This window comes from Bombus bifarius, unplaced genomic scaffold, assembly GCF_011952205.1.
Source record: "Bombus bifarius isolate JDL3187 unplaced genomic scaffold, Bbif_JDL3187 scf7180000008006, whole genome shotgun sequence".
Lineage (NCBI taxonomy): Eukaryota > Metazoa > Arthropoda > Insecta > Hymenoptera > Apidae > Bombus > Bombus bifarius.
In genome coordinates this window covers 322,229-343,839 of record NW_022884384.1, presented here as the reverse complement: position 1 = coordinate 343,839, position 21,611 = coordinate 322,229, and the positions used below count along the sequence as shown (strand labels likewise).

General features: G+C 42.8%; 1 protein-coding gene across 1 annotated transcript; it reads left to right on the top strand.

Annotated features, from left to right (window-relative positions):
- Positions 1-20,046: 20,046 nt before the first annotated feature.
- Positions 20,047-20,582, top strand: LOC117206309. The gene is made up of 2 exons (XM_033445537.1): positions 20,047-20,162; positions 20,255-20,582. Exons 1-2 carry the CDS (start codon positions 20,095-20,097, stop codon positions 20,580-20,582), a joined length of 396 nt encoding a protein of 131 aa, XP_033301428.1. The 5' UTR covers positions 20,047-20,094.
- The last annotated feature ends 1,029 nt before the right edge of the window (positions 20,583-21,611 follow it).

Below are 21,611 nucleotides of genomic sequence, written 5' to 3'. Positions count from 1 at the left end.
ATTAGGTCAGTCATACAGCGATAGTTGGACCAATGGCGTTCGTTCTTCGGAGAAAAAAAACCATGCAGGCAGAAGTCCTCGTCCAGTGAATCGCAAGAAGGGAACGAAAGTGCCGGCAAAGTGGGGGTATTGAATCGGAGTCGAATCCTTGGACGATCTAGGAGGACACTTCAGAACACCGGGATACTACGAAATTCGACATGACAATGGTTCTAGGCCGTTGGCCAGATTCACAGAGGCCCGTTGATACAGATTTGAATATTAATTTAGGATCGTCCACGGGACGAGTAAGAATACTGTCCCCGGTCAGCTGCAGGTACGAAAGAAGGATCGCCTTCGGTATCCGTTGCATTCTGTTAATAAAGAGCCATCACCTTTGCTTGATTTGTAGATCAGATATTATTTAACGAGCGTTCTAACGGGCACTTAAACTTTCTTCTCCTTTGTCGGTTGTTCAAACGGTTTGATCGTATCGAAAATTTCAAAGGAATTTATTGTACTATAACTAAATTGCTGTTACAGAGTTCTCTACTATGAAACTACTATGGACAATATCGACTAACTGCAATTACGCATTTTAAAGTCTTTTGTGACTCGAAGCAATTATATTCTAAAACTGTCATCCCTATAAGCGTCTCCGACAAGTCAAACATCGTTGACGCTCATAAACTGCTCGACTTATGCGAGTTCCTTTATTGACGTTCCACATGGTCCATATTATTCGCAAATCCGTCACGTGATCTCCTTGGAATCCCCGAAATTTCCACGCTGCTCGGTCGCGGTTGCTGCCATTTGAACCCACGACGATATATCTCATCTAAAAGGACACGATCCTGGCTGTAAAAAAAAAAAAGCAGCTGAAAAAGGAGCACGAAAAACCGAAACGAAAAAAGAATTTTCTCGTAGTAATGAAAAAAAAACTGATATAAAAAGCTTCTTTACGCGAGTAAATATCCCCGTCGTTGGCTCTATTTATGGTCAAATTGCGGACAAATGACCGCGTCTCTATATACCGTGCCGATTTTAGAAAGTCGAAGAAAAGAAAGAAAAGCAGATATCGAAAGAGAGTAAAAAGAAATAAAAAAGCTGTCGTTCCCCAAGTCAGGTTACGAGTTTCGTGAAAACGGGCTCACGGATAGACGGTGAAACGTCGTGGAGCGCAGTGGCGAATAGAAAACGGCACGCAGACGTATTGTCCCCGCGACGAGTGGAATCGTGAAATACGATCGGCTTTTAGTAAAATGAGACCAAAATATAGGGTGTCGGGCCCGTCTGTCTCTCGCCCCTCGCTCGCGCTCTTGTTCCTGTTACCGTGTTTCCACTCTGCTCCTGCAGGACAATGCGGAACAGCCCGTGAAATGACCATGCCGATTCGCCTTTTCTGGAAATCCACCGTAATACGAAGGAAAAACGATCGTCTCGATTCGTGATCGCGATCGAGCTTTCGTCTCTATTTCTCCCTATTGCAACGTCTGGTCTGTCCAGCTCTGAGTTTACAATACGTTTACCAGAATACGTGTCTTGGTGAGTTGGTTCTCGTAGCCTTGTTTCTAACCTGCTTCGCGTGCGGCCTCGTGATTTTGATTTCTGTATTCCTGGCGTGAAGTGGCGTTTCACCGACGTAGCACCGAGGCGAATCGCATCACGTCCCTCTTGAATGTCCTGCGAGATCTTCCTCCGCGATTCCCCGGTTGGTATAAACGAGATCGAAACCTTTTCCTGGGACCAGCCTCTCGTACCTTGTATTCTATCATTTCTCGATTCGATATGGAACGAAGGAGATGTATTGTAATAAGGTATAACGCTACGATAGAACATTTTCGTAACAGCGAAAATGTGAAAGTCGTTGAGTTATCCAAGCGAATATTGATATATCACGGAACATGTGTAATAACCATTTCGTTATTAAAGGGATTTTAGCATAGATATTAGTCAGATTACGAGACGTAAAATTGCAAAAAGTAGAACTATATACGCTAAGAGCGTCGTTATCAATTGATCAGAAGACAAAATCTCGATAATTCGGGTGAAAGGAGCTCGATGCACCGTCGAGAATCTGTTTAAGAGGTAAATTGATGGTCGAGATGCGTACCAATGAATGGGTCTGTCTTTTTTTCAGATATCATTACACTAAAGGGGCAGATGCAGCGGTAGCGAGAACAGAAACAGCAGCATCCCTCTTAACCACCCCTCGCGGAGCTACAAGAAGCGAGAAGACCCTTCGTTTTCAGGCATCCCTCCAAGCAGAATGGAAGCAGAACAATCTTCCCTTTATAGGAGACATACGAGGCCATTCGAATCCTGGGAACCGCTTTTTTTCCTTCTTTCTTTATTTATTTTCACCTTTTCTTCCTTCCTTCCTTCCTTGCTTTCTTCCACCGACTCGTTTCGACGCCGCTCTGTCTTTCGTCGAGCAATTATTTTCGCAGCTTGGCGTCCTCTTACACGAATCAGAAGACAATGCACTGTCAGCATCCAACGGAAGAGGAAAACGTGCCAACTAGAAGTTCACAGCTGTCGCGAACTTTCGGCTACGGTTGAAACGCGTGAAACGTTATCAAATGAGAAACGTCATAACGATCAATTTTCGTGATAAAAAGATTTCGCTAAGTGCAACTAATTTTTAGTTAATCATCCTTAAATAGACTTTTGTTCGTTCAAAAAAGAAAATTTGATAATTGATATTAATTTCCTATTTTGATAGCAGATATAGCAACTAGCAAGTTGTAGAAGCAGAATGTTTAATTGTGATGTAATAACGTGATGATAAAATAAAATTGTCAAGGAGCAAACGTATAAAATACTTTTCAGACTGAATTGCAAAAGTGTAAATTTGTCCTTCGCTTGCTCCTGAGTCTCCAACAAATTCATTCAAACTGAAATACAGTTTCTTTTTTTTTTATTAGTACAAAATTTCACTCAAGAATAACTAGAAATCTGCGCTCGAAAATCTGTCGGCATTCCACAGCTTCATCATGTTATCGAGGTCATGCTCCATCATAGTATCGTGGCGGAATAAAAAATTCATCCCTTATCCAGCGGGTGTTGGACGAAATAGCGGCATGTATCGAAAGTACCGACGCAACAAGTGCACTCCCCACGGCCGGTCGGTTCTTTTTATCTCGCAGCTGTTTCGCCGGTGCATCGACGATGCATCGTGCCGCCGATCCCCGGGCCCCTTGGCCAGGAGACGAGGCCAACGACGAGGTATGCTAATGCCTCTCATAAACCTCTGCAACAGGTTCATTTCTCTGAGGCGCGCGAGCCAAGCCGCGCGGCTGCGAAAATCCACGAAGAAATGCATCCGCACGTACGACGATCATTTGTCACCTGGACACCTGAAAAATCTGACGGGGGCCAGCTTTCGCATGTGGCCAATGCGGATTCGTTTTGTTAACGAGCAATAACCTCTGGCACCGTGAGGTCGAACTCTGATTTTCTGTTTCTCTCCTTCGCCTTTTGAATTTCTTTTTTTTTTTTTTTTTTGAAACGCGTGAATTATGCACGATGCGAGCGATTCGCGGACAAATTCAACGTGATTGAAGTTTTTTTAAATTTGAAAAAGAAGACCGATCTGCATAATGATGTGTAAAGCGCATAAATCTTTTCGTGTTTCCTATTGAAATGATAATTTTTTGGAGATGTTTTTGGTACATGGCTTGGCGGTATTGAAAACGTGGAATGTTCGATTAGAGCTACGTTCGATAGTCATACGGATCGTTAAAGAGGAAAGACGCGTGGTTAATGCTACTTCAAAGAGATGATCTCGATCGAAAGGATGAAATCAACTTTCTTCGCCGGAACAGATACCGAAAACGAACCCTTTCCGTGTTGGAAATACTTGGACTAATCTGGCAATCAATCTTGGGGTAGGCATAGTCAAAAGCCAACAGCTGCTTTCGTGAGCTGCTCGGTGACGTCACTGAAAAAGAAAGATCACTCCCTTGCAGCATCCTATTCGAAGTAAACGACTATGCAGCCACGATTTTCCCACCCTTGAATGCACCACTTTGTCAGTTTCTCACAGCTGCTTGCATTTAATCGTTTCCTCGCTGTTATCGAATCTGTTTGGTGTTGCCTAGTATCCTAAAAGTCACTGTTTCCGAATTCGACAGATTCTAGGTCATACTGTATGTTTATCCTTTAATTATGGCTGAATGTTATTCAATCATAAACGAATAAATATCAACATGGATTTAACCGGTCGAAGGGTTATTCCGTGTTTTTGTTTGAATTTTCATGTTATGTGAAATATTTCGAGATTTTCAATCCGTAATTAAATTTTAGTTAATGAACGAGATGGAAACTCAAAACCAACGAATTAGAATCTAAATTCTTCTGACTTAAATAGATAAATATTTGAATCATTTTAGACGATGATCGTTTTGTAATAAATTTTTGAATAAACTTGAACTTTTTAATAAACGCTGAGACCTCCCAGATATTATATGTCAACCTAATTACAACGTGCAAACTTTCCTTCGAATTTTCTAATCCTTCTGGATTATGGGCTTCCAATAAATTTCTTCAAAATGAAACACAGCCGGACAGCGTGTTGCTCGAGCATAGAAGTGTTTGCGAACTCGTAGTCAAGGCGTAATATACACGCTATTTGTAGTCGTAAGTTCGCTTTTATTACTTGTTTGGAAAGCCAGAACCCCTATCACGGTGCCCCGAAGGACCCGTGTGGCCAGCGACGGATTACACGCGTCTCACGGGTCAAGATCATCGTACGACCATTAGCCGCGCTCGTCACCTCATAATCCGTCGACACATGACCCTGACTGACCGGAAGGAGACCTACCAGACTTCTATCAGGAAGGAACACGCCGTCAAATTCCTGTTCTACTACCTCATGACAGACTAATTACGTTTGTATATGGATTATTCGTACAAATTTATTACTCGCTACAATATAACATTTTCTCTTTTCATTGTACTTGTTTATCTTTGTCAGCATTTTAATAAATGATACACTACATGTAATAATTTCTGAAGGATGGATATTTTTTGAATTTTTAATGATATATATTCAAATATATTTTTTAGATAGTAATACAAACATATGCATTAGGTCGCCCGAAAAGTTTCTTTCGTTTTATAAGGAAACAATAGATGTACAACATTTTATATTATTTAATTACGTATGATCCATTTTGTTCTATCAAGATAAAGATCACAACGTTCGACAGATTAGGTTTCATGTTTGTAAAAGACGTGTCTGTAAAAGACAGATATTTTTCGGACAACCTAATATATTCCATAGTATTCGAAAGAGTTGTCCGGTAATCCTTTATCTGTATTGTAAATGGCCTGCGAATTACACGACAGGAAGCAAAGGAGCGTTCCCAGCTTAAATACTATCTCATCGATCAAAATTTGAGAACCAGTCAGCAATCGTTTCCTGTATCTATCTTGGAGCGGAATAGACCAGTAGTCATTAGCCACGCTGATCGTCTAGTAATCCTTTGACATGCGACCCTGTCGGTGGAAACAAGACTGACCATTCTAAATGTGAAAAGCATGTGGGTTCGTGCCGATCTAGTTTCGACGTCGACCTGCTCCCGATCCTGGAAACCTTTCACCCTCCTAACGAGTTGTCCACGCGAACGTGGATGACCCTTAGTCACTCTGACCCGTGAAGAACGACCGTTGACAAAGTTTCCACCTTTCCACCCGTCGTCCACTTCATCTTGACGTTGTACCAGTCTAGAGAACCGGTGATTCAGGAATGGACGTCGTCGTTGTTCCTGTTGGTCTCAATTCGACAGCAACCTGCGAGTAGCACGCGTGCTGACCACGCCGCGATATCGTGAATCGCCTCTCGAAACGAGATCGTTGCTGGTTTGTTCGTTTCCGGTTCGTTGAACGACACAGTGAACGACCAGTTCGTGAATTCAGCCGATTATTCGTGTTCCTCGACTTCGTTGACCCGTGGCTCCCACGGGGATGACCCCAACGCCGTTGACGAGCGGTCATCGCTTTTAACTCCTCCTTGTAACCGCTTTTATCGTTCTATGTATCTTGTAACGTGGTAACGATCGAGGTTCTTGATCGGAGAATTCGCGCGAGTAATCAACGTGGTCGAATGTCGGTTTTCCAGCGTGTCTGTTGAATTTATAAGCGAGAGTTCTTTGTTTCTTCACGGTTACCGGCTGTTTATAGAGGTAAGTATGAGTCGATTAAAGAAGAGGTGCTAATAATAAGCAAAGGTGAATGGAGGAGAAGGTACGAAGGTACGAAGGTAGAAGGTTCTTAGACTTCATTAAAGGGAAGGATGGGATACTCGGTTAACGTAGATCTGTGAAGTTGTTCGAATTATCGTGAGAACGTTTTACTTGTAATTGACGAATTTCTAGAGTTCTAGATGCTCGCAACGTAAATAACTTTTGATACGTTAGTTTTACCGTGTGCATTATTTACTTTATTAACGAAATATTTCGTTCCCATTCGTTACGAAGATCGAGTAATTTTTAAATCGCTCGTTGCTGATTTTATATCGCCACTAAAGATATTCTTTCGCTATAGATCTCGAAAAAACCGTCGTTATTAAATCGATAAAATCTTTCGATTCCTAGAGATTTTCCCATAGGTATACGTTACCGTTATTTGCATAGGTCCTGGCGCCTGGACAGACATCCTGTGAAAAAGTAAATCGTCCTTTCGGCCCGGAAGGATTCGATTTGACAAGCGGCGATTCCAGAAACCACCTGAGATCATGATCGTCACGTTGGCATGGGGTCCCGTGCGTGGATACCAGTCTGAATTAAGAAGGCTCCTTAAGCCGGTGACACATGAACAGGATCCTCAGATAGGACCCTCGTCCTTCGTGTAGATCCTCAGATACACGAGGACTTATGAGAGACGAATCCTCGATTTTTACTTAGGAGAATTTTTTTCCTCGTCCCTCTTCTATACTCTGCTCTCTATTTATTATTTTAATGATCATTCTAATCCGCGTCAAATAATTTTAAGAGTTACGCTAAAACCCTCCAACTTCGTTCAAATCCTCGATTTATGAAACTAAATACAGCGGTAAATCGATGTTAATAATTGATATTAATTCATCGACTGGATATTATATACTTCGAGATCTTAAAGTTATTAATGGCAACGAATTCTAAGAGGCAGCGATATCGCGGATCTTATAATTCCAAGATTTATATAAAATAGCGATATTCGATTAGAAAGTTCCAGTTTTGTATTTCGTACAAGTTACGGATACAAGAGTTTGCGAGGGAGGATAAATTACTTGTCCAATAGATGAAAGATAAACACAAATATCGAAGATTAATCGATAAAATTTCAGTTAAAATAATTAAACGAAGAGCGAAGAAAAAAATGTCCAATTAATCAAATATTAAATTTCCAACAACCGGTTTCATTTCTCCTTTGCTCAAACTTCTTTCAAATAATATTCTCAAACGTATTCGTAGTACATTCGAGCAATCGGTTTATGATTTTACCGAAGAACCGGCTGAAAATAATCTTCTTGCGAATCGGTAGGCCGTTTGAATTCCGCGTAAAGGGTTCCATGCTGTCAGGGGCGGAGAGACACGTTCTGATTTCCCTTTCTTTTCCAGGGGGTTGGAATCCCGTGAAACGATATCCTAATGGGACCGTGACAGGGACCTGTCCAGTGGTCAGAGGTCCAGATGACGAACCGGAAATCGGGTCACAGGGGTCAGAATGCGAGTCACCGGACGTCGCTGCGAATCTGGTTCTGAAACGACTCAATTCTCCTCGACGTTCGACCTTTGCTCCCAGGATATAAAAGATCGATTCTTCGCGACGAATGGAAAGGAAATGTTACCTCCACCTGTTTCGACGTGAATACCTGTATTCTCGTTCAACAGATCTTGTAACGAAATTTATTCTCTGTCGATATTCTACGAGACGGATATATTTTTAAGGAAATATCGGCAAGATTGAAAAATTTTATTATTCAGATCTACAAATCGTAGCATCTGTCAAATTGTTTCGTCTTTTATTTAAAACGAAGTATGCACTTTTGATTCTCTCTATCTTTATTTTAATTTAAAACTTTACAGCTTATAGATTATTCCTTGACACGTTTCCTTCGCCTACTTTTTAGTTAAGAACATTTTGTGAATTATTATTGTTACGTTACAAGAACAGTCTACTATATAAAATATACATTCTATGTCCTTCCTGTATAAATTGAAAACGTTAATTTCTAAACTTATGAAAAAATGAAGTCTTTGTATACTTCACATCGATCAAATGGAACTTTCATTCTAATGCCGCAATTAATAGAAATCTAGGATAACAACCTTGCGTTCTATGAAAATCGTGCATCTTATGAAAACGCAAGAACAAAAAGCGAACAAGGGAAAGTAATCGATCCATCGATTCACCGACTGAAATCCTTTATCTTGCGATAGAAAGGGAAGAATACCGATAGAAAGAAAAAAGGTGCTATTCATGCGTTCGTTTAAGGATCTGATCCCGTAGGGCCACGAGTTTTCACGAATCTCCCTGTTCGACGAGGAAAACACGCCGGGAATCGTTCAGGTAAAGATGAGCCGGCGAATCGTTTCTGTTGTCAGTCCTCCTATCTCCGGGACAATGGCGTCCCGTCGTCGTCTCGTATTCTTCGGCCTAATATTTCTCTCGGAACCCGGCAGCGTAACGCGACGAACGAACGGGAGAAGGGGTCGAACGATGAAAAGAGCCAACGAACGTGAATAAAACGTAGGAAAGAAAGAGACAGGCAGATACGCTGAGCAGATATACAAGCAAGAAAATATCTCGTGATGGTTCCGGAAGAAATATGCCTCTAACCGTTTCCTATTCTGCGAGCCAGCCAGTTCGACGAGGGGTTAGGTTCAACTTACCTCGTCCGCGACGATTTGCCGATCGTCGAACGAACTTCTTTGGCCGGGAGAAAGGGGTGCAGTAGAGCAGTAGCGTGGCACCTCCGCTGGATCAAGAGAAGGAAAAAGAGAAAGGAGAGAGAATTGAAAGGTGCTTGACGAAACACCGGGAAACATAGACAAGAGGGGTTGAACGAGAAGTAGGCTGCGGTATTTGGCACAGAAGGGGTGACACGTTGCACGGATGCTGTGGGAATGTTCTCACAGAATAGAAGAGATCACCTGTAGCCATTCGGGACAGTATCCTGTACTCGAAAACGGGCATCTCTTACCCCCAGCGATCGGTGTCATCTGCCGCACGCAATCGATCGATCCCGGAATCGATCGTTTCCGACTCGAGGATGCTGGAGACGAGGAGTGCGAGATTCCGAGGTTTGTGGATTTGATGACACTTTCGCGTATCGTGTACGGAAACGTTGGTTGGAGAATCTTTCGTATTCGTGTCGTTGCTTTACAAATAATTTGAATTTGCATTCACTGTAACGGATAATAGAATTTTTACGCTTACGAATTTACATCTCTTTGGGCTAGAATCGTTTAAATTTATTATAATTGATTAGAACTTTCCAAAACGTGGAGTTGGTATGGTAAACACGAAGATGCAAGAAGGATTAAAGGGTTCGGCAGATAAGCAAGTAAGACAAAATTTGTTATTTTAACATGAAATAAAATTACGCGTAACACCTTTATCACGTTGTTTCACACTTTCAACGTCAGTCACATTTTTCGTGTTCCTGACTGGTGGCGGGTACGTTAATGTATAAAAGTTCCATTCCCCAGCACGGGGAAACCGCGCGAAACCTATCTTCGAGACGAGATAACCGACCTGCCGTATTTTCTCTCGGGCCAAAGAGCATGGAGGCACCCCTCCGTGCGAGGTTGTATCCCTTTTAATTTTAATTTCCTACCGAAATCCCTTCCTTATAAGCGCACAGGCCGGGGCCAGTCAATGACTGTCAGACGAGCGGAGAAAAATGCGTAGACAAGGACGGAAGAGGGAAAAGGAAGAAGAAAGACGAAGGGAGAGAGGGAACGAAGAGAGGGCAGAAGCAGCCTCCGCTTTTCCACGCACATCATCCCTTTTACATTTTAATTTCTCCCCTTTCGCGTCGGCCTTTCAAAGCCTTCTGTCCTCTCTCTTTCTCTTCCTCCGCGTCTCTATCTCTCTGTTCGTTCCCTTCTTCGACTAGGTGGCATCCCTTTAACATTATAATGTTCCCTCTCTGCTGGCATCTTTCTCTACGAACGTCGGTATCTCTCTTTCTTACGAGCTTTTCCACCCCTTCGTTATGGTGTAACGTACCGATTTATGGGTTAGCAAGCGAATTCTAAGGAAATGTTATGCCACCGACCTGGAATCGATGCGGAACCGTTGGAAACGATCCTCGTGGACGTGGAACGGCCGCGTTTACTCAATTTCCGGCCCTTTCCGGGGCAACCGTTTAACCTAGATTAAATTAACAACGAAAGTAACTGGTCCGTGCTAAGCGTTACGTAACGCGCATATTTCTAACCCCCGAACGACGAAATTGGTGTCTTCCCGTGCGCACGAATTTTCCTCGTTGGGAAACAGCTACGGCTTTCATCCCTGGTGGTACCTTTTTTGTATTCTGGGCAATTTTTTTTTAATAAAAGGATGATATAACGAGGATTTGAAGCATCAATATTTTTAAAAGGAGAAGCTGTTGAATTATATTTCGGATAACCTAAGGAAATTATGATGCGATAGGATGATGAGATAAGAAATATTTTAATTCTTGATTTTTCCAATATTAAATAGAAACGTCACTCCACCAATCTGTATGATTCAATGCAAATTCGAACAGATATCTAAAATTGTTAATTCTTAACATAAAAAATCTACGACAATTTTAATTTTTATATCTCCACAGTTGTATAATATAGTGAAATACTGTGTTCTAAGTAAAAGCGTTAAACTCATTTTTTAAATCATTTTCTAAAAGTTTTCTAAAAGATATTATTCGATCAAAAGGAGAGAGAAAGAGAAGTTTCTTTCGTTTTATAAAACAACAATAGACGCACGATGTTTTTAGTTTTATATTAATTTACTAAATTATGCACGAAGACAATAACAGAAATATAACGAAATGGATCATGTTTAATTCGATAAGATAGTATAAAACAGAAATTGTTGTTCATCCATTATCACCTTATGAAACGAAAGAAACTTTTCGGACAACCTAATAATTATCAATCCGTTCGTATTCCTACAACCGATGCATTATCGCGCGAGATGGAAGAGTAGCCCCGGAAGTCACGAAACCGTGGTTGCATCGGGACAGTGAAATTCCCGGAAAAGCTGGCGCGTCGTAGTCGCTCGTGGGGAACCGTTGGAAACGATGGAACGTTCCTCAGGCGCATTCGGTCAGGATTATCGAATACCTGGGGATTTCGTATCGATCGGAGGAAAGAGTCTGCCTGGGTCTCGTGCGCGAATGTGTGCCGAACGAGGGCCGGCATACATTAACGGACGCCAGGACGGAAATTGGATTAAACCGATGGAATTATTCGCGAGGATTTTGCATACACCTCACGGTAAGGTGTTCACAATCGCGCGCGCCGCACAATACGCTTTCCTTTTGTGCCACGCAACGGAAATCTTTCTACTCTTTCAAAAGCCGACAGAATCCTCGTATCGATACCATCCACGGCCGTATTTCTAAAGCTGGAACCGTCGTGACGGTTAAAAATATTATCCGGTTACAGTGTGCGTGTTAGGTAGATTTCGTACCGATGTCGCATTGCGTCGCGTCCATCGTCGCATTGTACGTAAACGCGATGTGTTGCGCTGCTTTTGAAGGATAGCGGACGAAAGAAGTAGTTGGATGTAAAGAGAAATGGTGAAGCGAGCGCTTGTATATTTTATAAAGGGCTTAGAGTGTGCTTGTGGAAATATAGAAAAAGCACGATGGGGTTAAAGAAGCAGGAGAACATACATTCGTAGAATTCCTCTATAAATAGTAATCGTAGCACGCTATCGTTGTATCAATTTGATTTCATGTTGACAGTGTTCATTATGGTACAGCTGACTTATTTAATAAGGGAATGAAAATTGTATCAGGAAAGAGATACGTTAATATAAATGATGTTCTTTCGATGTAATTGAATTTAAATTTCGATCCAAACTATCCGAGAATAACCGTAGTCAAGTTTAATTTCACTTTCAATTTCAATTTAGATTGAAACGCAAGTTTCCGATGAGAAGAATGAAAAGATCTTGGTTCTAAAATTATTCGGCCGAGAAACTTTTAGAAGAAGAAGAAGAAGAAGTTTCAACTTAATTTTCTTTCTTACTTTGAATTCCATGAATAAAATTATATTACGAGAAATGCAAACATTACTAAAATATCTTTACATGTCGTTAGCCAATCGTTCATCGAAATACTTTCGTAACAATATAAAAGAAAGACAAACTTACCAACTATGTGACGCGTGATCTTTTACAAACTCTCGCAAAAATTTACAAAATTGGCTGATCTTTACCAATGATCTTGTCCATCGCCGTCATTCTATCTAATAACGATTCTTCTTAACTTATCGTTGAAAAGCAACAAACTTCGCTAGAGTTTGTCCAATGGATATTCCTAAATCACACGAAACTTTGATGTAAACTGCAGCTTGAACTTCGGTTGGTTCACGAGCACCTCGCCGTGGCCGAACTTAAACCTTGTCGACTTCCAAAGGACTTCGATAAACTGATTATACCGCGAACTCGAATCGAGAACACGTTTAATTTTTCAACGTTACACGGGCCTGTTGTGGAAGTTCGGTGACCGAAGATGGTGCACAACGTTTCCGTTGATTTGGCATTCGTTTCGTGTAAATATTACATGGCCTCACGAACACGTACAGGAGAATCCTTAAAGGGTGGAGCATCGACCGCAAAAAGATTCGTGATTAATGTACCGCTTGACGGACTTCTGTCCGACACGGAGTGTCTCGTCGAGGGTTGGCGAAACGTGTGAAAGCGTCGAGGTACAACGCTTGCGGTGTGCCGCGCGATTTATTTTACTAGCTGCAAAAATACAACTCTTGACCACGTGTCGAACACCGAGCAAGAAGATGAAGAGAGGTATAACGACAGCCAGAGTAACAACGGAATATATATCGTCACACGTGTTGATGATTAATCTTTGTTCACTTTAGGAGAGAAGCGAACAGGTTTGCTTTCTTTTGGATTAAAAGAAACTTTCCAGCGTGGTCAATGGATTTTAGATCGATCTTTAATCGAGCTTCTTAAACGAAACTTTTTTCTGTAATTTGTATTTCTGTCATCCATCATATTGTGTTTCGAATATTAGATTAATGTAATTTTGTTGTGAATTGGTTCGATTACATTATAATAGGTTAAATTTCAATCTAATTTCTATCGTAGAAGAGAAATATGATTCGGTATTACCCGCTATAATTCACCATTACCGTCACTATACAATAAGTTATTCCGCAACACCTGGTAACTTCTCGTAAATTCCACGTTATGAAGAGGCAGGGAGATGGCCGTTTCGCGAGACACGTGAACAGGATTATCGCACTGACCACGCGCAAGAACGAAGGGGAAAGAAAAAGGAAACGATTGAAAGTTCGCCCGACGTGTCTCCGTTGCGAATCTTCGGATTAAGACGAGCTGACGAGGCACGTGCTAGATCTCCTGAATACCGCTGCCGTTGGAACAAGAGTGACCATTGGTCATTGTCGCAGGAGGGAACACAAAAGGAAGAGAACCGGTTGCCTCCTGCCAAGAAGAACCGCGGCACGTGCTGCCAAGCATGGTCCAGAGATTGTTTTAAACGAGCTGATCCTGAATAACACCGTGGTAATATCGAGTAGCACCTGTTCATTTAGAAGGATCAAGTCTATGTCATTGGTCAGTGAAGAGGAAGTAAAAGAAAGAGTGGGATGGGAGAGAAAAAAAATTACTGCAACTCGGATAGTATTTTTTATATATTTTTTTAGCCACTATATTTTTTCCCTTTCTTTCTATATTTTCAAGCAAAGCACGTTTGAAAATTCTTTATCGTAATGAAAACAAAAGAAAATGTTTATTCGATGAGAAGACGTTCATACAAAATTCAATGGTTCGATTTTATCTTGAAACGTTCCCTATATAAAACCAATTTTAATGTCGTTGCTCAACAATTTTTGTCGAATTAGCAAAATGCCACAGTACAAAAATAGCGAAGCTGTGAACAGATTTTTCTACTACCGTAAAAAGCATACTTCGATCTTCAATTTCTCAGGATGTCACGCACGACACTTTCCCCTAATTCAAGCGACCGTACAATCGCCAAAAGCATACAAAAAAATCCATTCCATTGCAAACCCACGTAGGAACAAAAGTTCCGCCGTTCCCGTACGCTGATCAACTGTAACGACAAACCGTCGAGGTTTCAAACGAAATCATTTCGAACGAACGCATTCGTACGACAGGCCAAAAGTCCATTCGTTGCCTCAAAGCTTCGAGCGACGAGAGAAATTCGTTGGCCGCGAGCGCCTGGAAATTCCTATAATTTGCATATTATCCGTTACGACAGTTGCTCGCCTTTTCCTCTCGCAGCAGCTTTGAAGGCTGCTTTTTTCTCTGTTTGCCTGGTCATCAGAGTCGGGCCTTGGTACGTTGGCTGGCCGCGATTCGCTACATATTCTCAAAGGGCGTCCAACGTACCCCCGTCATCCCTGTCGTTTGACCGCGAGCGTTTTCTCTGACAAGCACGTGCTGGAATCACGCGCACACTAACGAACCAAAGAACGTACGTGCACGCACATCCACGTACGAATCGCCGACCTGTAACAAGCGTACGCGCGTTTTACCTGCAAACAATAGAAAAAATTTTGGCCAGCGGCCCGTGTGCCACCGTCGACATGCCAACTGAAATCGGATAGGATTGGGCAACGCCCAGATTTTGACCTGTGGTCCTCCACGTAAAACACCTTCCCGGACGGCGTACGACTGTCCAAGGGGAAGGGGTAGCACCGAATTCAATTCCATCCTGGACGACATCGCCGCCGGATGCGAGCGTTCGCCTTCTTTCAGCCGTCTATATCGGCCGATCTTCCGCTGCACGTGCTCCTTTACGACGATATTTCGGATCCTTCCTCCCGAATTACCACCCCTAACGTCGATTCACGTCTATCACGTCCCTTATGCTACGCATTCTGTCCAGTTGATTGTTGTGTGCGCGAAATGTTCGATAGTTGTGTGATGTTTGACGAGCATTGTGAATTAATCGATGATGAACGGAGGCTTGGAGGTTTTTAAGTGCGCGACATGGTATTGGTAAGAGAAAGAAGAAAAATAAGTTGTTCGTTCGTTTGAGAGAAAAGAGGATTTTTAGACCGAGGCGGATTTTGCGAATGGTTAGGAGTAAGAAATATCGAGCGTCGAATAATCGAATTTGAGGTAATTTTATATTCATCGATATATTAAGTAATTTTACATACGATCGATACTCGTTTGTAATTAATAAAATTAATAATGTAAGAAAGGAGCGCAGCTCGGTTTCATCTTCGACGAATACGAGGCTACGTTTGCCATTCGTTTCCATCCTCCTGAATTCTCTGATTCCTTCGGTTATAGGATCGTTTCGCGGTAACTTCAACCATAGTCGAACGAACTTCCGAACTCCTTTCTCCGAGCTTCAATTCCGTCTCTGTTAGCCGAGCGGCACACGTTGCACGTTTCCCCCGTTCCAGTATTTTCAATAAGAGCTTCCGACAAAATCATTATTTGAACGGGCTTTTCTTTGTCAAAAATCTGCATCGTAACGTTTATAAATTTAGAACGATAAAACTAATTAATCGTTGAGAAAGTAGAAATTATTTCGATTAAATATGTAATGTCTATGGTCAAAGTGTAATCCGAAGAAAGGAAATTGAAGCGCACCAGCCCGGTAAAAAATTTCCAAAAGTGAATCCCACTTGACACATCAAGATCGCGTGCTGAAAACCACCAAGTTCGAGTTGTTCGACCACGACCCTTGTTCAACGTTAGTCGACCGGGAAGGAAAAGTACAAGCACAGGAGGAACGTTTCACGATTAATCAGGATTAGCCAAAGAACCGACCCTTAACCTCGCACTGTCCACTGTTCGCGTGATGACCATCAGTCATCCGTTTCCCTTTAGCCTGTACACGATTCTCGGACATCCCTTCTTCTGTAGCTGCACGGTCACCTCGCGAGGACCTATAAGCCGGACGATCATTACTGTGTCATTAACTTTGACGACCGTGTAATCGTGACGGGCCACAGGTCAGGGGGCGAACAACGTACCTCTCTGGCCAAGCTGAGGTCACGTCGGTAAGGTCACGGTACCACGTGGACCGACCTCTGCTTGATCCAAGTCCTTAGAAATTAATTGACCTACCCTGAAGGATCGAGAGGCGTTTGCTTAGGAAAGTTCCAAAGTCAACCGAAGTAACGCCAGCGACGCTTCAAGTTTTGCTATCACGCCGACGTCCCTTACCAAGTAACCAGTAACCTTACCAGTCGCTCGGCTGGATAAACGGATTGATTCGACGGTGAGTATCATTTTGATATTCGTCAAAAACTCGCGCTTAACTGAGATGTAAATAAGGTTAAATCTTGTGTCATTTAAGTGTAATAGAATCTAATAGAATTTAATAAACATAAATGTATAATAATAATAATAATAGAAGAAAAAACTGGAATTATTATCCCAACCATGTATAATCAGACTTTTACATAGTTCGATTCGAGCGAATCGATTCTAGTAAATTGATTCGAGCGTCTCGTCCGGCGCGATCTCATCGCGAGCCACGATATCTCCAGTTTCGACTTGTTCCTTCCCTTCTTGTCCTCAGCTTTGTTCCCAGCGGAGTGAAGACCAGCGCGCCAGGCTTTTCCCTTCGACTCTGCGCGACGACACGACGGAAAAGAATCCCGGTGCAAGATTAAAGCGTAATCTGCTTTATAAATTTTCGCGCCTCGAGACGCTCGGCCCCGTGGTTTATTACGAAAAGTGTTGTCGGCCAGAGAGACGTCCTGTTTAACAATGCAGACACTGGGGTGCATGTCGGTGGTTGCATTCACACGAGTCCGCCACGACGCGAGATGATGCAGGTCATCATCTCACGGGTTTCCCCTTAATGAAACGCTGGACCAGGAGGCAGCGGGGACGTGTAACGCGCGAGAGAAGAAAAGAGACGGACACCACACGCAGGACCACGAGCCATTGTCCTTGCAGGACGGTGGGCACCAGGTGGCTAGGATCAGGACCATTACCTTCGTGGATTAATTGCCATGCAAAAACTCACGATGGCTAACGGAATGATAGGAGTGTCCGTCTTCAACGGTTCGTACGCGTCCAGGTCACCGGGCAGGCTTTTTGTCCGCTGCCAGGAAGACCAGCATAAGTTATCAGGATGATTAAACAGGGGATCACTGTGATGCGTCGCGAGACTCAGAGGGGACACGTATATTGGTCCACGGAAAAGGGGTGCAGGATTCGGGATGTTGCTAGGTTGTTTTAAGGTAAGGAAGATTTGGTAGTAGAAAATATTCTTCGTGAGATACTTGTCTCCCCTTAGGTTAAAGCGGAATAGACAATTTGACGCGGAATAGGGTGACGTTGTTGTAATAACTCCTTTGTTAGAGATGGCGTTGAAAAGGAGATATTAACTTTTTAAACGGAAGAAAAACACATCATTGTTATTTTCTTCCTTACAGTGACGTATAATAATAATATATTATTCCTATTTACCAGGGATGCTTCTTATACAGAAATTAACCTAATTTAATTTCCAATTATTACCTGAAATAAAAATTTGACAACCTTCTATGTATGTTTATGATTTTAAATATAAGGAATATATTTTTGATCCCTGTATCAAAATACGGTAGCTATGAGAAGTATTCGCACATCATTGTATCTATCATAACATTTACATGCCGATACTAATTAATTAAATTTCATATTACATACTGCAATTCATAAACCGTCAAAAATCTCAATTTCAAATAAAACCAACCAACCAAATTTCTCTATATTCCACACCTAACCTTGGCTCCTTGTAGGAAAGCCTAATACGGATACATCGCTTTAAAGCGGCGAAGGGTGAGAGTGAATGTTCGGAGGGTGGTTGCCACGGCGGTGGCCGTGAGGCAGCAGCGTAGGCGGCTGGGTTTTTGGGGGTTGGTGATTCTAAGAGGTCCGGCTCTCACACGCGTGGGCCTCGTTTCGCCTTCTATCTTTCTCTCTCTCTCTCTCTCTCCCTCCCTCCCTCCCTCCCACTCTCTCTCTCTCTCTCTCTCTCTATGTCTCCTTCTCGTTCCCTTGGCTATGAGGGTTGAGGAAGGGGGGTGAAAAAGGGGGAGAGCCGGTAGCGGCTCTGGTCCAGGGGGCGCCAGTATTGATCTCACAGCCCACTCCTCCCCTTCGACCACCGTTGAAGGAAGGCGGAGGCGGTTGAAAGGGTGGGTAAGATGTCAGCATGCGTACATACAAAGTAGCCCAACGCTCATCCTACTCGCCGGCCGTGTACGCAGTGTCTTGTACGTTGTCTGCCTTAAATAAGTTATCCCGCTGAAGGTAACGCTGTCCTGCCGTATACCCGGTGCACGGTCCCCGGCAATGTATAGAGCCCCGGGTCATTTAAATGTAGGAGTTTGTAATCCTCGAATTTATACGCTCGCGTATGTCGGCTGATGAGTCCACCTGCTCGGTGCTCTCGCTGCTTATTATGACCTTCCAGGTATAAAAAGCATCGTCCTCTTGAAAAAGAGTCTTCATGTCTTTTGCTTTCGGCGGATTGCCACATATTAGGCAATAAATTCGAAATAATGATCGAAATTGAATGTTATTTGTAAGGTGGTTGTGTGATGTTTTAACGATGAAGAGTGAAGAAATTTGTTTAAAAGGAATCGTATAACACGTTTAATGAAGACACGTTATGCTTAACCCCTTGACGGCGCGATAAAGTGACAAAGAATTTCAGTTTCGAGAATTTCAAGATTTTCTGTATTTATGGCATCAGATATGGAAAATATATACTTTCCACTTTTTATGGGAAATAGATATTAATGCGGTACGTGTGGCGGGATCGAAGATAGGAAAGAATCGGAGAGAACCTGCTTAGGTAGTTACATAAATTTGTTCATTTGAAATTATTAACAATTTCTAGTTGGAATAGGTATTTGTACGAGATACCATTTATAACAACTTGAAATAATTGGAGCGTAAAGTTATTAATCCTTAGATGATAATCTCCGATGTCGCATAGGTATTCGCGTCGAATAACATACTTCAAGAAGGTTTACAAAGTCAATTTCAGATGCATAGATAACGTCCTCCGCGTCAGACCACCTTTATACAATGCGCCGTGACAATAATCGCCCGCAATCGTGGCTCCTCTCTGCCATTAATTTCTCCTCGGCCGCGATCGCCCGCAGTCCAATGGCCCAGGACATCATCAGCCGCTGAACCGAGAAACGTTTGTCATTCTCGTGCGGCTCGCTGATCATCAACTTATCGTTTCGTCCGCAGAAAGCGATACATCGAGCGTTACGCGATGATTTACATCTTGTCGCCGAGTCACCGGTATCGTCTTCCATTGTGTAACCAGGATACCGTTGGCTCGGTTTCCTCTGAACTAGTACGATCACCCGTGAACGAGCTTATACAAGCACGTGCTGGTACATACAGGTGGAGAACCACGCGTTCGTACGTGTTCTGTAAAACGTTGGCCGAGCTGACGTTGGTTACGAAGAAAGGACAAAGGCAGGCATCAAGGACACGGCCTCGTAATTATCTCGTGCAAAGGCACGCTCGCGCGCGCGCGCAATGTCCATTAGTCGTGACACGGGGCGCAAGTTTTCCTCGTTACGCTCATGCGCCAACGCACGTACACACGCGTGCCACACAAGCGTGAATAATGTAAGGAAAGCCGGGCAAAAGGGATACGTCGGGGGAGAAAAAAGCCAATAAGGGCTTTGTCCAACGGGGTGGCTCGAGTGCAGAAGATGCTGCCCCTCTACCTTACCGTGTGCCCACCCCCGGCCGGAAGGGGAGCCGTTCCCAAGGAAAAAATTATTTTTTAGTATCTGCTGAAAAGTCTTTATTTTCTTCGTGTCACGCTTCTTTTTATTACTTTATATATATATATATATTTTTTTTTTAATACAGCAGTGGGCAAACGCGTGGAGAGGCACGCGAGCGTGAGTAATGGAAAGGAGAGAGGTGCCATGCAAAGGGATGATGCGAGGTGAAAAACCGATAAGGGCTTCACGCGGGTAAGTTCTTTGTGGGTTGTTTCTGCGTGCGAAGAAGCAGCATCTTTTTTAGTACGTGAAAAGTCTCTTTCTCTTTATACTCTCTTCGGCAGCTTGGTTATAGCTATCTACGCGTCGGACGTGTACGCGAGCATGAGTAATTCAAGGAAAGAAAGATCGGTTAAAAGGCTGGCCGCGAGAAAGGAAAAGCCAATGGAGGACTTTGCCCAGCTAGGGGACGATACCGTGCACACTATCCCCACGTTCCAGAGAAAATTATTCTTCGCTCTGAAAGAAGTTTCGTTTCCATCTTCCGCGTCGGCTGGAAATAGACGCGGCCAGGAAGTTCGGCACGGGGTGACACCTCGTGGAATCGTCACCTTTCAACACAACGTTCCTACTAACGTGCAATTTGGATGCGAGCAAATTAAAAAATCTTAAATAAGGAAGCAAAGGAATCATTTTCTCCTTTGGATGAAGAAAAAGGAACGTGTATTGTTACTGGTACAGAAAAGTGCACTTCCTTTCCCCGACCTACAATTACTTCTGAAGAGAAAATTATGTTTTACGATTTCTAACTTCAAAAGTACTTTCATATAAAGTGCTGTTATAGGTGTTTTCGAAATATTTTTAACTATTTAATCCATTCGCTTTCATCGAAACATTTCTCATCTATATTTTGCTTGTATTAATAAGATTTTTCCCTAAGCAATACTGTTTATTTTAACATACTGTTTGCTGTTTCGTTCCACTAGCAAATTGCGTGCATCGCAATATCTGTTTATCTAAAATATCATTCATTTTCGAAAAAATACCATTCAAATATGGCGTACAGAGATGAGGGTGTGCAAAAATTCAAATAAGATGCCCTCAGTACCACGGCGAAACAAAGTACGCAAAGTTGTCGAAACAAACGATATTACTTGTTGGATGACTGGATATTAAATAATTAAAGTGCTATTCTGCGCCGGTGGCTTTCCGCGGTTCGTGCAACTACGTCCTTTAAATTACTTTAATTAAACATCTCACAACTTCTCCTTATCCGGGGTCAGGCAACGATCGAGAAACTTCCTCCGCGGTCTCTCGCGTTAAACCGAATCCGGTTAAATTCCCAGGCAAGCGATTCATCGACCACAAATGGCACTAGCCACGTGTACGCAGCCACAAATCAAATAATCGACGTCTAATGATACGAATTTTAATCGGTGATTATACCATTTCATGCAAAACATCAATTTCTGTACACAACCAACGGTCGCCTAACGATCAATTATATCGCGCCCATAACGCTTTCAGTGGAATGACGGAGATAATGAATTTTCCCCGCGCATTCCCTGCACCTTTCCACCCCCTAGTATCCCTGATCTTCTATACCGCAGTCTGTGTACCTAATAGCATAGAGTGGAGGGCGCGTTGTCCAGAATCACCCTCACGAACGAACACTGACCCAGCGACGCGTGATTCGCGTAT